The sequence below is a fragment of the Dendrobates tinctorius genome, unplaced genomic scaffold, assembly GCF_039654945.1.
Source record: "Dendrobates tinctorius isolate UK_male_01 unplaced genomic scaffold, ASM3965494v1 ptg000270l, whole genome shotgun sequence".
Taxonomy (NCBI): Eukaryota; Metazoa; Chordata; class Amphibia; order Anura; family Dendrobatidae; genus Dendrobates; species Dendrobates tinctorius.
Window position 1 is genome coordinate 9,949,060 of NW_027361937.1, and position 16,528 is coordinate 9,965,587.

General features: G+C 42.6%; 1 protein-coding gene across 5 annotated transcripts in view; it reads left to right on the forward strand.

Annotated features, from left to right (window-relative positions):
• PHF20 (PHD finger protein 20) overlaps nt 1-16,528 on the forward strand; it is a 124,008-nt gene that overhangs the window by 76,474 nt on the left and 31,006 nt on the right. For 4 of the 5 annotated variants that reach the window (XM_073559410.1, XM_073559411.1, XM_073559408.1 and 1 more), the window contains exon 10: nt 14,607-14,882. The exons of the other annotated variant lie outside the window; for it this stretch is intronic. In XM_073559410.1, coding sequence (XP_073415511.1) covers nt 14,607-14,882 — 276 coding nt within the window. The remainder of the gene's footprint in view (nt 1-14,606; nt 14,883-16,528) is intronic. 5 annotated transcript variants of the gene reach the window in all.

A 16,528-nucleotide genomic window follows, 5' to 3' on the forward strand; every position in this document is an offset into this window, starting at 1 on the left:
TATTAATGATGCCCAAATGAGATAATGGGGTTACTCTGCAGGATAACAGTTTTATGATGCTGTCCGGCGCCTACAAGCAGCCGAATGCAGCGGGAAGAAAATAATCTTTATTTTCCTCAGCAGCGTTCGGCATTCAGTCCTAGGGTTCGGTGCGGTGCTGGTTCAGTCACCGTTCTGAGTATACAGAGCGGCCACAGTAACCGCACTTCCGGCTGGCCCTGACTGACACTGGCTCTACATTGGGGCTCAGCAGTCCGTCAGGGCCGAGGGGGTGCGGATACAGTGGCCGGCTCTATATACTCCAGAGCAGTGATAGAGCAGACGCCGCCCCGGCCCCTATGACTGAATGCCGAAAGCTGGTGTGGAGATTAAGGCTATGTGCCCACGTAGCGTTTTATTCCGTACACTAAAAACTGGACTCCTTCCCAGAAATCGCGTGGTTTTTTCCGCGCGATTTCACAAAGATTTTGCCGCGATTTTCGCGTGCGATATTCAAGCACTTTCCAAGCGATTTGAAGCATCACTTGGAAAGTGATTGACAGGTTGGTCACACTCGTCAAACATAGTGTTTGACAAGTGTGAGCAGCTTCTTACTATTGAGGCTGCCTATGCAGCATCAATAGTAAAAGATAGAATGTTAACATGCTAAAAAAAAATTAAAAAAAAATCGGGGTATATTTACCTTCCGACGTCCCGCGCTGCCATCCCGGGCCTCAGCGTTCCCAGTAATGCCTTGCGAGACATGTGATAACGTTGGTCTCGCGTTGCTATAGCGATCTCGCGAGACCGCTAGAGTCATGCGAGACTACGTCATCACAGGGCCTTGCCGCAAGGCATTACTGGGAACGCCGAGGCCGGGAATGCAGCGCGTGACGCCGGAAGGTAAATATACCCTGTTTTTTTTTTTTTTTTTTTTTTTTTTTTTACAGGGGTATGGTACCCAGGGCCTGGAGGATAGTCAGCTCTCCTCCACACCGTGGGTACCAACCGCACATGAGACGCTTAACTTCCCGCATGGTTGGCATAGCCACATGCGGGAAGTAAGCGATTCTCATGCATTCCTATGGGTGCGGAATCGCGGCAATTCTTTGCGATTCTGCACAAAAGAATGACCATGCTGCAATTTTTTCCGCGATGTGATTCCGCCGCGGAAAAAAGCACAGCATGTGCGGAATGCCATAGGAATGCATGGGGGGAGTTCTGTACACGATACTGAGCAAACTCCATCTTCTCCTGTATTCAGCACTGTCCCATTCCTCTTCGGAGTCACATGATGGCGATTCAGACATTCTTGCGTACTACGTGTGAGCCACAAGGCTCTTTTACAATGCTAGTTCCTGGAGCCTTGTTCTGATGCTCCATAAGTTCACATTTTGAAAGAAACTTCCGAGTCACAAAGAGCGCAGTGTGATCCGGAGAATCTGAATCGTCATCAGGTGACTCAAAAGAGTAGCAGAGCAGCGCTGAATACTGGAGAATATAGCAATATGTGAGCATATTAACACACTGACTAATGCTAATGTTTATCCAGGTTTAGGGGTATAAAAATATTAACTAGAGTGCTTCTTTAAAGTGGTTGTCCAGCATTGGGGTTCAAGTTTACTGTCGCCCTTTGTGACTGCAGACTTGTAAATCCTCACAGCGTGCTGTGTAAGGATCCGCCTGCACAAGAGAATCCTGACTGTGCACACTGTGCTGCGAGGATCCGCCGGCACCAGAGAATCCTGACCAGCCATGCTGCGCTGAGAGTAGAATTGACCGAATTTGTTCAGGTCCCTGCTTATTCTGCAAGCTATACCGCTTCCCAAATAGCTGCCTCGGTTACCTGGAGCTCTCCCGATAATCAGCTGAGCGGCACCACAGCTGCATGTGTCGAGGCTGTGTCACAACGCATTCATTGAGAGCCCGACAAATAGGCTCTCCACGCATGTGCTGTGACTGTGACACAGCCGCGACACATGCGGCGGCGATCAGCTGATCGGCCAGTGTGCTCCCTGTAGGCGGGTTCCCTCTGTAGCTTAATTGGTAAGTGCTATAGGTTGCCGAATAAGCAGGGACCCAAACAAATTCACTAAACTCTAGCTGTGAGGATTCGCCAGCACCAGAGAATCCAGACCATGCACACTGCGCTGCAAGGATTTAAGTGGGTGTCCACATAGATTAACTGCAGACTTGAACCCCAAGCCTGGGCAACCACTTTAAACTGATCAGCAAAGAAAATTATGGGACAAGACGTCTCTGCAAGTCTGAGGACTTGTAGAGAAATAAAAAATGCCATGTACAGAGCAAAAATGAACTGAAATGTTCATATATAATAGATACTTAGTTAATGTTAACTAAAGGTGGATATTTTCTTTAAAGTGATACAAACACCAGACCTACGGTAAATCATCTGATCGTACAAGTTACCGCTAATAACGTGGGATGTGGTAGTGCTAACTTCTTTATTTGGGTTTTTTCCCTTAGCTCCTATGAAGCGGAATCCACGATCTGCTAAATACAGCAGAGAACCTTGTAAGGCCTGTTTCACACTTCCGTTTTTTCAAATCCGTCAAAATCCGTTGGTTTCCGTAAAAAAACGGATCCGCCATTTTTTTGCAGGATCCGTTTTTTTTGTCCCATAGACTTCCATTAGTGGTTACCGCGGATCCGTAAAAAAAACGGATCCGTTTTTTTAAAAACGGATCCGCTTGCATCAGTTTCCGTCAAAAAAACGGAAACGGATCCGTTTGGCGGACACAAAAACGGAAGTGTGAAACAGGCCTAAGATTCTTTGCTTTATCGCTTTGCACAATTATATCCTCTGCATGAAGAATATGCCCAATAGTGATGTAGTGGCCTAAAATCACACCCCTGTATAAGTAATGCTGCTCTTTCTCCAAAGGCAAGCTTTCTGCATTACTTTCTTTCTATCTTTTAACTTGATAAACGTCTTTGCTTGTTTTTACTGTCTGCATTTAAAGCAAAATGCCACACTTCTTAGTGCTTACCTTTTGTAGTAAAGGATGCATTCATTCCAATTCTGAAACCTCACACAGCATGCACATCCCCACGGTGTCAGGATTCTCTGGTGTCTGCAGCAAGGAAACCCGGTCACGTGACCTCAAGTACTGTATGTGATTTGCATAATTCCAACCACATTCACACTAGAGGTGCTTCTCTTCATTCATTTGACTTGTATATAGTGAGGTCGCACATGTCTAATTAGAATGTGGCTGCATGTATTCAAGTTGCTTCCTTGCTGTCAAGTGACCGCATGCTTTTGTTGCAGACATTGGAGAATCCTGACAGCGTGCGGTGGACAAGCTGTGAGGATTCGAAGTCCGAACTTTGACAGATTCAGGACACAGAAGTCTGCATTCACATAGTGACTTCAGACTCTTAGCAAAAGACTGGACAACCCCATTAAGCATGTTTCAGTGTCTTAAAGTTAACACCCCCTGTAATTTAATTCGCTGGTATAGCACACACAATGCTACATGCCACCGAGCAAAGGGATTGTCTGCAGTGGTGATGTGCACTCTAGTCGTGACGTGACTGCTGCAGCCAAAACAGCCTGGAGTAGCTGCTGCCACTGGACTGGGAAAGGGAGTGTTCTTTGTTTCTAGACCACTATATTAAAAGTGGGAGAACACTTTTAAGTTGAATGGAGACCAGTTCGTGAATAATTTACATTTCTGCTGGGGCCGAGCACATCAGCTTGACCCCTTTTATGGTGAATGTGCACTTCTCGTGTTTCCCTTATTCAGTATTACGTGCTTTATACATGTGTGCTGTGTGCAACACAGAAATGACCTGCATCCTTGTATTGTATATGTGGACGTGTCTGCAGTCTCCTTTACTGGGGAAGATAGGGTGACGCTACAGGGAGTTTCTTCAAACTGGATTGGTTAAATATGCTTTTTATATGGTTTTCTTGCTGAAATTGGAACAAACCTATAAAGTTTTGGGCTTAGCTCAGACAGACGTTGATTTTTTGCACATCAGTAGATGTAGAAAGCACACAGTTCTCGGCAAGGATAGTCCATTAAGTAATTTTTACAAAATGCTAGCATAGGCATTTAAACGCGTTTTCCCAAGTTCTGTCTTCAGAAGCACCTGATTGAGGATTTGGCCCAGCGACATGGTTGCGCCACTGGCCCTATCTGTGCACACTCTAATGCTGCAAGCAGATGTAGTCTTGCTCTGCCTCAGAGCGGCGTTTCCAAGCGTTGCACTCCTTGCATTGGAGACTGGCCATCTTTGGTAGACTGTGTAGAGGTGGCCAGTGTACTATGAAATTAATAATCACCACCTCTATATTCTGTTTTTAGAAAAATTCTGCAATTTTGCCCATTTTAAGAATGGGACCACCATCTTAACAGAACCATGATAATGTTTTCCAATCGAAGATCAGTATAAAGCAATGTTCCTACAATGGATATTTAGTGAGTGTTTGTTGCCGATTTATGTAGCATTTCTGCACCCATTAGCTAAATGAGGTTACTTGTTTTTTTTCCATTTTTTTTTTTTTTTCTTTTACGTGTCATGCTTTACATAAAGCAGCTTTGTTCTTTATACTTCCTGGTATTCTGCGCTGAGAAAACTTTAATAAAGTTGTGTGGTTTACTTACGTAATCTAAAATGGGGTTAGCGGCTGTGGTTCCAGCTATGTTATTGGCTGTTTGCTCTAGTTTTAATAAAAATCATTGTTTTATCAGCTCTTCTAGCCCTCTCATTGACAAGCTCTGCATAACATTTGCCATGACATTAACTGCCCACACTGTACATACAGTGCCTACAAGTAGTATTCAACCCCCTGCAGATTTAGCAGGTTTGATAAGATGCAAATAAGTTAGAGCCTTCAAACTTCACACAAGAGCAGGATGCATAACAGATGCATAAATCTTACAAATCTTACAAACCAAAAAGTTATGTTGCTCAGTTAAATTTTAATAAATTTTAAACATAAAAGTGTGGGTCAATTATTATTCAACCCCTAGGTTTAATATTTTGTGGAATAACCCTTGTTTGCAATTACAGCTAATAATCGTCTTTTATAACACCTGATCAGGCCGGCACAGGTCTCTGGAGTTATCATGGCCCACTCCTCCATGCAGATCTTCTCCAAGTTATCTAGGTTCTTTGGGTGTCTCATGTGGACTTTAATCTTGAGCTCCTTCCACAAGTTTTCAATTGGGTTAAGGTCAGGAGACTGACTAGGCCACTCCAACACCTTGATTTTTTGCCTCTTGAACCAGGCCTTGGTTTTCTTGGCTGTGTGCTTTGGGTCGTTGTCTTGTTGGAAGATGAAATGACGACCCATCTTAAGATCCTTGATGGAGGAGCGGAGGTTCTTGGCCAAAATCTCCAGGTAGGCCGTGCTATCCATCTTCCCATGGATGCGGACCAGATGGCCAGGCCCCTTGGCTGAGAAACAGCCCCACAGCATGATGCTGCCACCACCATGCTTGACTGTAGGGATGGTATTCTTGGGGTCGTATGCAGTGCCATCCAGTCTCCAAACGTCACGTGTGTGGTTGGCACCAAAGATCTCGATCTTGGTCTCATCAGACCAGAGAACCTTGAACCAGTCTGTCTGAGTCCTCCAAGTGATCATGAGCAAACTGTAGACGAGCCTTGACATGACGCTTTGAAAGTAAAGGTACCTTACGGGCTCGTCTGGAACGGAGACCATTGCGGTGGAGTACGTTACTTATGGTATTGACTGAAACCAATGTCCCCACTGCCATGAGATCTTCCCGGAGCTCCTTTCTTGTTGTCCTTGGGTTAGCCTTGACTCTTCGGACAAGCCTGGCCTCGGCACGGGAGGAAACTTTCAAAGGCTGTCCAGGCCGTGGAAGGCTAACAGTAGTTCCATAAGCCTTCCACTTCCGGATGATGCTCCCAACAGTGGAGACAGGTAGGTCCAACTCCTTGGAAAGGGTTTTGTACCCCTTGCCAGCCTTGTGACCCTCCACGATCTTGTCTCTGATGGCCTTGGAATGCTCCTTTGTCTTTCCCATGTTGACCATGTATGAGTGCTGTTCACAAGTTTGGGGAGGGTCTTAAATAGTCAGAAAAGGCTGGAAAAAGAGATAATTAATCCAAACATGTGAAGCTCATTGTTCTTTGTGCCTGAAATGCTTCTTAATACTTTAGGGGAACCAAACAGAATTCTGGTGGTTTGAGGGGTTGAATAATAAATGACCCTCTGAATAAAGTTTTCACAATTTAAAAAAAAATTAAACAAAGAAATAACATTCTTTTTTGCTGCAGTGCATTTCACACTTCCAGGCTGATCTACAGTCCAAATGTCACAATGCCAAGTTAATTCCGAATGTGTAAACCTGCTAAATCTGCAGGGGGTTGAATACTACTTGTAGGCACTGTAGGCAGGAAGCTGTCAGTTGGTGATTGTGGGGTGGGATAGCTGGAGCTCATACACAGCAGGTGAAATAAGTATTAAACACGTCACCTGTTTTCTAAGTAAATATATTTCTAAAGGTGCTATTAACATGACAATCTCACCAGATTTTTGTAACAACCCATCCAATCCACACAGGCAAAGAAGTGAAACCATAGATGTCAATAAATTAAGTTGTGTAATAGAGAAATGACGCAGGGAAAAAATATTGAACTTGCTTACTGAAATTTAATTTAATACTTGGTACAAAAGCCTTATTTAGTGATGACTCCTCCCTGTATGGGGAAGCTAGTCGCATGCATTGCTCAGGTGTGATTTTAGCCCATTCTTGCACACAGACACTTCTCAAATCCTGGGCTCCTTCTTTAACTTCCTTCCATAATTTTTTTTTTTTTTTTATTGAATTTAGGTCAGTTGATTTGGCTGGGCAATTCTAGCAACCTTGTTTTCTTTCTCTGAAACCATTTGAGAGTTTCCTAGGCTGTTTTTTGGATCAGACTTTTTTCAAGACTCTCTGTAAGCTGGTCCAGTCATCCTTCCTTCAATTATATGAAGTTTGCCAGTGTCTTATGAAAATCAACCCCACACCATGATGTTCCCATGTTGGTATGGTGTTTTGGTGTGATATACAGTGCCCTTTCGTCTCCAAATATGGTGTGGATTATGTCAGAGTGTTCAATTTTGGCCTCCTCTGATCAGACTGTTCTTCCAGTATTTCACAGGCCTGTCTAAATGTTGTTGAAGAAACTTTTAAACATGCTTGAACATGTTTGTTTTTTTTTTTGTTTTTTTTCCAGCAATGGAGTGTTGCATGGTGAGTGTGCATACAGGCCACTGAGGTTGAGTGGATTACTTAAGGCCCCGTCACACTAAGCGACTTACCAGCGATCCCGACACCGATATCAAGGTGTCAGGATCGCTAGTAAGTCGCTATGTGATCGCTGGTGAGCTGTCAGACAGACAGCTTCACCAGCGATCAGCACAGCGATGCCGAGCGCCCGGCATCGCTGGCCATCCTGTAAAAAATAGAATCAAAATAAAAAATATAGTTATTCTCACCTTCCGACGTCGCGTTCAGCCATCCTGCCTCTCTCCACGCTCCGGTCCCAGTGATCCTTTGCACGAATGACCGCGAGATGTCACAGTCTCGCGGGATAACAAAGTCTCGCGGTCATTTGTGCAAAGGATCACTGGGACCGGAGCGTGGAGAGAGGCAGGATGACTGAACGGGACGTCGGAAGGTGAGAATAACTATATTTTTTATTTTTTTTATTATTTTTTACACCTGATCGCTGGTCTCCCGCTGTCACACACAGCGATGCGTGCTGGCCAGCGGGAGACCAGCGACCAAAGAAATGTCCAGAGATTTCTTGCAGCGATCAGCGATACCGGCAGGGGGGCCGCTCGCTGATCGCTGTCACACACAGCGATCTCGCTGGTGAGATCGCTGTTACGTCACAAAAGTTGTGACTCGGCAGCGATCTCGCTACTGAGATCGCTTAGTGAGACGGGGCCTTTACTGTTTTCTTTGAAACAATTGTACCTGCTGATTCCAAGTCTTTCTGTAACTCGCCACAGGTGGTCCTTGGCTGTTGGACAAGTCTTCTGATAATTTTCACTCCTCTGAAAACTAGCTGGAAGCACCTGGTCTTGGTCAGTTTATGGTGAAATTATGTTCCTTCCACTTCTGGATTATGGCCCTAACAGTGCTCACTGGAACATTCAGTAGTTTAGAAATTCTTCTATAATCAACACCATCAGTATGTTTTGCAGCAATAAGGTTGCAAAGCTCTTGAGACAGCTCACTTGGTTTACCCATCATGAGATGTTTCTTGTGTGGCACCTTAATAATGAGACCTTTTTATAGGCCATCAGTTGAAGCAGGTGATATTTTTCACTAAGTGGTAGGATTGCTTTCTAATTACTGATAGATTTCAGCTGGTGTCTTGACTTTTCATGGTTTTTTTACACCACTTTCTCATTATTACATACTGCTTAATTTATGGACATCTATGGTCTAATTTCTTTGCCTATGTGGATTAGATGAGTTGTTACTGACATCTAGTGTGAATTTCATGTCAATAGCATCTTTTAGAAATAGATTTACTTAGAAAATTGATGATGTGTTCAATACTTGCCATACTTCACTTGCTCGAAAACTACATGTCAATAGCTCATCTCTGAGAGCTTGAAAAAATATAGTAAATAAAACCGTGCTTTTTAAAAACTACAGCAAAAAGTCTAGTAAATGACCCAACGTTCTCTATTCCCCGTATGAAGCAGCACTGAGTTCCTCGAAATATAAGCTATACGCTTCTATTAACAAACCGACACGGTACATGGCAAATCGTATCAAACACAAAAGAAGTTATAATAAAATAAACAGAATTAAAACTCTTAACGGAGCCTCCAAACTCTCCCATCCGCAGGAGATAGCAAATGAGTTTGCCAAATACTACAACAAACTATACAATTTGAAATCTGCCCCCCCCTCACCTACAGCTTAATCCTAATGAGATTAACAAATACCTCTCAGAAATAAACCTACCCCTTCTGAGTGAAGACCTTATAAGTCTGTCAGCACCATTCACCCCCTTAGAAATAGCTGGAACAATAAAGGAATTAAAAATGCACAAATCCCTGGGTCCAGACGGGTTCACCAACGCCTACTACAAAGCTTTTGATGACACCCTGTCACAACACTTGGCTGAGACATTCAACTACATTTCAAAAAAAGGCCACTTCCCCCCCCGGAGATGTTAGAAGCGGCAATTACGCTTATTCCAAAACAAAAGGGAGATCCTGAATCTTTTAGATAATTTTCGCCCTATATCATCACTAAATACAGACGTTAAATTATTCTCTAAGATTCTAGCCAACAGACTTAGTCCCCTACTGCCAAAATTAATAAAAAAAACGACCAAATGGGGTTTACGAAGGGGTGATAGCCAGCCGATGCTACCAGGAGGCTAATTGGATCTATTAAATTAGCAAATACGTCAAAAACACCGACAGTTTTGATATCAGACGCTGAGAAAGCGTTTGACCGCTTAAACTGGTGTTATCTAAAATATACTCTAAACAAATTTGGCTTCAATGAAGCCCTAACCACTACCTTCATGGCTCTTTATTCGTGCCCCAAGGCAAAAATTATATGCAATAACCATATTTCTGAAACTTTTGCGATCTCCAATGGTACCCGACAAGGCTGTCCCCTTTCCCCCTTACTATTCAACATGGCCATGGAACCATTAGCAGAACACCTACGGCAAAATCCTAATATAACAGGTCTTACCACCCATACTCGTCAGCATAAATTGAGTCTATTTGCCGATGACTTAATACTCACTCTCACAAGGCCTGAACTCTCCACCCCTGAAGCCCTCAGAGAAATAGATTCTCAACTCTCTCCGACTTCAAAATAAATCATCAAAAATCAAACATTCTTCCACTTCATGTTCAAAAAGAACAAATCACAATCATCAAAGCTGTAACCACATTGAACTGGTGCGAAAAGGAGTTCACTTATTTAGGCGTAATCATTAATAAGGATCTATCGGAAACAGTCAAATCCAACGTTAAAAAAATAGAGGAATCAATTCTTAAAGACAGTAGATCTTTCAAGGACAAAGACTTGACCTGGTGGGGGACGAATCTCGCGGTAAAATTATTTACTCTGCCAAAAATTCTGTACATCCTGAGATGCTTACCTCTGCCCATCCCCACCATATGTCTTACGAACATTCAAGCACTAATAAACTCAATTATTTGGGGTAATAAAAGATCTAGGACTGACACCAGATCCCTGTATAAGAAAAAACCTCACGGAGGAATTAGCTTTCCCAACCTCAATGCACATTGCCTCACCCTCCTACTCAAACACAGTTTGTCTTGGCTTTCTAATTCACTCGACCCAGCTTGGCTTGATCTTGAAACTGCTATTAATACCAAACCCCTTAAATTTTTAATACTGGATAAAATAATCCGTAGGCATCAGACTCATCAAAAATATCCAGTCTTCCAAGCAATAACTACTGCCTGGCTAAAAATCTTAAAATCTGATAAAACTTCAAAGACAAAAATATTGCAAGAAATCCCTCTATCTTTATCTTATACAATAATTGGTCATACTATTCCTCCTACTTGGGCAGATTTGAATATCAAAAAATTAGGAGTTATCTTTAACGGTAAAGACTTTCTAAGCTTTAGCTCCCTCAAGAATAAGTACAATATCCCCTCGTCACTTTTTATGGATTTCCTGATTCTAAAAAACAACTTAAGGCTGTTCTTGAATAAGAAACCTACCCTCTCTGAGACCTCTTTGAAGCTGCTATGTAACTGCGGACATCCAAGATTTTGGAGTCATAGCTTCTTATATGACAGTTTCAATGGTGATTCAATTTAAAAAAAAAAAAAAAAACCCTTACATGATCAACTGGGAAAATACTCTCAATCGCACATTCTCCATAGAAGTTTGGGAAGACTCCTGTTCTCTAACCTATAATTCCACTGCATCCATGCCTTTGCAGGAGGCGCATTACAAAGTGTCCTCCCGCTGGTATTATACTCTGGCCAGAATGGCCCACTTTGGCTCGTCAAACTCAGCTCAATATTGGAGAAACTGTGGGCAAAAAGGAGACATATTTCACATATTTTGGAGCTGCCCAATAGCACACTCCTTTTGGACTCAGATTTTTTTCTATCCTAAGCAAACTTGTCGGCTCTACTATGACTAAGTCCACAATCTGCACTTCTTTCCTTAGACATAGCAGAATGGGAACCCTCTTTAAAACCATTATTTTTACATATTTGCATGGTAGCAAAAACCTCCATTGCATACCACTGGAAACGGCCTACACTTCCTAACTCTAATGACATTATACAATTAGTTTCTCGCCATCGCTCCCATGAACTAAAGTTCGTGCTGTCTGACAACCAGTTCAAATCATTTTTTAGCAAATTGCAAAAATGGGACCAAGTCTTCCCATCTCCCATCACTTTAAAATTACCATGCTAGAGTTCAGCCCTATCTACCTACTTGATTTATTTCTCTCCAAAGACACATCAGTGTTATATTGCAATATCGCTATTACTTCAGCCTTACACAATCTAAACTCTATATTGCTATACAGACTCGCTATTGTGTATTTTTGTAATACTGTTTCTCTCTTTATGCGGTTTATTCTGCATTGCCTTAAGGCCCTTTTACATTTAGCGATGCACCAGTGATCCGACCAGCGATCCGACCCGGTCAGGATCGCTGGTGCATCGCTAAATGATCGCTAGTGAGCTTTCATACAGAAAGATCTCATAGCGATGCAGCAGCGATGCAGCAGCGACGCAGCGCACAATACTCACCTTTCACACACAGCGATCCTGACGTACTCCCGCCCGCGTCCAGCGTCACTCGTCTCACACAGCAGGAAGTCTCAGCAGGAAGCGCCCGACGAGAAATGGAGCCGGGCATTCTCGCGCGATCAGCGATGGACAGCGGGGGAGCCGTCGTTGGTAAGTATCACACATAGCGATGTCGCTTGCAATATCGCTATAACGTCACAAAACCAGTGACGTTTTAGCGATATTGCTAGCGATATCGCTTAGTGTAAAACCCCCTTAAGTTAATACCCTTGTATTATATTTCAGATTATAATGTTGACTCTGTTTACGACTCAAGGGTTGCATCCCTTGTCAACTGATACTTGTTTCCTAATTCCCTGTTATCTCTTCCCTCCTCCCCCCCCCCCTTCTGTTTAATGTTTTAAACAATAAAATTTTTGGAAAAGAAAAAATGTAGTAAATAAAACCGTGCTTCTTAAAAACTACAGCAAAAAGTCTAGTAAATGACCCAGCGTTAGGATCAAGGCTTCTACTCACATGCTGCAGCATGAGCTTTGTGACAGATTCTCATATTCTCTTTAATTAGGGGATGGGAAAATGAAATGCTAATCCTCCACCAACTCGCTTTAAAGTCTTATCAGTAGGACAGGCCAGTATACACTTTAAAATTAAAAAAAATAAAAAAACCTGCTGACCCTCACAATCTTGAGCTAATGCTTATCTTATTTAGAAGGAATGTCAGTTCTTGCTCCCTTGTTCATGTACATACATGCTCGTTGGCAGGCTTATGCACTATTTTGAGGGCATCTTGCCAACAGGTTTTCTTGTACTGTAGGTGGTTTAATGTTGATCTGTCACCAGATTCCTAAATAAAAACTGAATACATTTTACATAGATCTTTTTTTTTTCTTCTTCTTCCTCCAGGGATTTAAAATAAACTCCTGCATTGCTTCCTAGCCGCTTCACTGCTGGCTCTTCGTCTGATGGGCTGCAACGGTGACATCACAACTACAGCATACGTGACTGCTGTCAATTACTGGGTTCAGCAGCGCTACAGTTTTACATTGTATGAGTTGCGGAGCCCAGTGATTGGCTGCAGCGGTCATTTGCGCTGTAGTTGTGACGTCACTGCTGTAACCCGTCAACAAAGACCAAGAACAGTGTTGGAGAGCAGGGGTTAGTGAGCATAGGTAATTTCTTCATTTTTATATGCAGCAGGGTTTCCCAAACTCCAGCCTTCACGGCCCCTCCACTGGTCATGTTTTCAGTATCTCCATAGCATTTCACAGCTTAGAGAATTCCTGTTGCCTTGATGATATTTCCACCCCCTGTGCAATACTAAGGAAATCCTGAAAACATGACTTGTTGGGGGAGGGGGGGCATGAGGACTGCAGTTTGAGAAACTTTGATCTACTACAGGCTGATAATAGGTATTTTCCATCCATATTTTTTTTTTTTTTTTTTACGTGAGCGTTTTGAGTCCAGATGAAGAATGGAAAAAGATGTAAGTGTAGTAGTTCCTTTCCTATCCAGTGCGAGTTACCAGCAGCAGGGAAGACATAAGGGTAACCTCAGTTCCTACCTAATCGATTACGCCTCAAACATAACGGATTACACAGGTATTCTGACATGTGTTGTCAAGGTAAGTACACCAGCCTCATCAGATCTTGAGATATTTTTTAAAATGTGTGCAGTTGGTGCTGTGGAATCTGATGACCGATCCGCTTTAAAAACATTTTACCATTTATAAATTGATCAAAGACTATTTCATAGACCATTTGAAACTTCCTATTTGACTATTGCATTAAGGCGTGCACAGAGAAATGTAATCTTTGCTTAGTGACTTTTACTAATCTTTTGTCATGTATATTCGTGCCCTATTCTTGCTGCAAAGCTATTTGTAGTTGCTCTTGGAGATTCTAAAAGCTGATCACCTCTATGTACTTCTTTTGGGCCGGGTTCATTTACAGATGCTCAGTGTGGTTAGGGAATAGTTTAATAAAACGACAGCGAATACAATTCCTAATAGTTTATTTATATTAAAGGACCCAAAAGTTGCAATCCAAATGTTCTTTTTTTTTTTTTTCTTCAGCGTACCCCACAAAAGAGCATTCGGATCAGCCTAGCGTTGTAAGGGGCGAGAGGAGAATTCTACTGCCAGACTCTTGATACCTCCCCATGCACATTAAGACTAACGTCAGCCGAATCCGCTGATATCGATGGGTTCAGCCTACAGTCTGTGTATGGAGGTCCCCGAAAGATGATTGTAGATGAGGATCCAGCATGTCCGACTTCTGAATACTGATCCGTTTTGTTCTGTGAAATAAGCTGCCGTCAGAAGTCTGGCACCGTCTCTCTCAGAAAAGTCAAGCACTTCTGAGTATGGGCAAGGCAGCTAGCGGGCAATAGCTGGCAGCTATCTAAAGTCATTACATTGGTTTCTCTTCCCTGTAAACAAAAGACTTTGACATTGAAATTCCAACTGCCCGATCCTTGTCTATGTTGACATCATGGGTCAAGATGGATCATGGTGGTCCTCATACACATTGGATGATGGGCCACCCCTCCAAATTGTATAATTCTTTTAATGTGTTATGGGCACTTAAAGTGCGGATTGAAAATTCCTTCTGGTCTTGCATTAACATCTGACTATTAAGGATTTATGTACTACTACATGAACTCTGTTTGAACCCGACCTTAAAGCCTCCCCTCCCCCCAACTTAGAGTAAATGATGGTCGACAGAGCCATTCTCTTTAGTTGCCTTTTTTATTTTTAACTTTTAATTTAATTTCCTACTTTTTTTTTTTTTTTTGTATATTTTTTTTTTATTTTTTTTTTTCTCGTTTTGTTATGTCCTTACAGTAACAAATACTTTGAAGAAGCCAGATGATCCAGCTGCCAAAGCTGTGACCTTGGACTTGGACGCCAACAGGTTTAAATGCAAAATTTTGGATTGCTCCAAATCCTTTCGCAAAGCCAAATTGCTCCATTATCATATGAAGTATTTCCATGGAGTTGAAAAGGCAGAGCAGGATCTGGTGCCTATGACCAGGCATATGCAGACACGAGGCTCTTTAGCTCATGAAAAGATCAGCCAGCAAACGTCAAAAAGGAGACGCACCACGTCTGGTTCCTTGCGTAAGACTCTTCGCCTTTATGTCCTGTGGCTCTGTTTAGGTGTAGACTGTAGTGTTTTTAGTTATGTCCTATGCTTTACTCGATCACGGTTGAGACACTGGTCAGTCCCTGCCCTGGATGTGTTGGTTACTTTTCTTTCCTCTCGTTTCTCTTGCTTAATTTTAACTACAAAAAAATGACTATTTTAGACAAAAGTCGAGTAATAAAGTACAATGTTGGTCAAGTGGGAGGCTTTAAAAAAAAAAAAAAAAGGAAAAAATCCTTTCTATTTACTGGATTACTCAAAACCTCTAAAGATATACATATGTCCTACTGATTTATGCAAATATGTATCTAGCCGTATGTATGCTTTAAAGGCACTGCTCAAAAGGGAGCCACCATATGAATCTGATGACGTTGCCACACCATCTGCAGCTGGCAACACATTGCCTGCAGCTGAACAATATTATTACACGGCGCTCATTCTAATGTAATAACGTGCATACTGGCTATGATGCTATTGAGTACAACATGTGACTACGAGGGAAGCAAAATGCTTTATCTGGTGAGCTGATCTTTTGCACTGCGCAAAAGATCATCATTCTCGGTGGTGCATAGTCCTGTGTAGTCAACGCTTGTACTGCCGAGAATCATTGCTATGTATGTGCACTGTGCAGTCTATTACAGATGGCTCAGTGCCCAGTGTTTACTTTAGTCGGCCTGTATATACAGGCGGCTGGTGTATGATCGCCGATCACTAAAGGTTTACTGTTTGGCAGTCGCATCATGCCACTTCTGTACATGGACCGTCGGCTTTCTGGCTGGACTTTGTACAGGCAGCATACTCCATTCTACATTACCTGGGTAAGTATTTCCAATGAGGAACAAACAAAAGCCTGGTGTTGTCAAGCATGTATTTTGGATGTGACCTGCTGTCATGCTGAATTATTATTTATTTTTTATTTTTTTCTTTTGAGGGGGGTGGCGTTTGCGACAAGGAAATGCTACATAACTGTATATTGAGGTGTCACATAGGGTGTGTGCACACGCTGCGGATTCTGCTGTGGTTCCGCAGCGGATTTGGCCCTGCGGATCTGCAGCAATGGTGTACAGTACCATTATTCCCTATGGGAAATGGAAACCGCTGTGCACATGAAGCGGAATTTTCCACGCGGATTTTCTGCGGTTTCTAAACCGCAGAAAGAATTGACATGTCAATTCTTTTTGCAGATTCCGCAGCGGTTTACCATCTCCTTCATTGTGGTGATTGTAAAACCTCATGGCAAAATCCGCGTAGATAAATCCGCAGCAGATTCCGTAGCGTGTGCACACAGCCATAGGGTTTATACAATTAAATTTTTGGAAGTTTACTTTCTATTCCATTCTATTCAGAGTTGGCAAAGGAGTTTAATCCAGGACACATCATTGGCAGTGAACTTTTATTTGCCGTTCTAATACAGTATTTTTCCAAATCTGTCCTCAAAGAACTGTAGTAGTCTTAGGCTAAGTTCACACATAGCGGAACTCTCGCGGAAATTACCGCGAGAGTTCCGGAATTCCATTCCGCGGGAAAATCGCATTTTAAATTCCCGCGATTTTCCCGCGGAAAAACTGGCATTTTGCAAGCGTAATTAGCTTGCAAAATGCTAGCGTTTTCCAAGCGATCT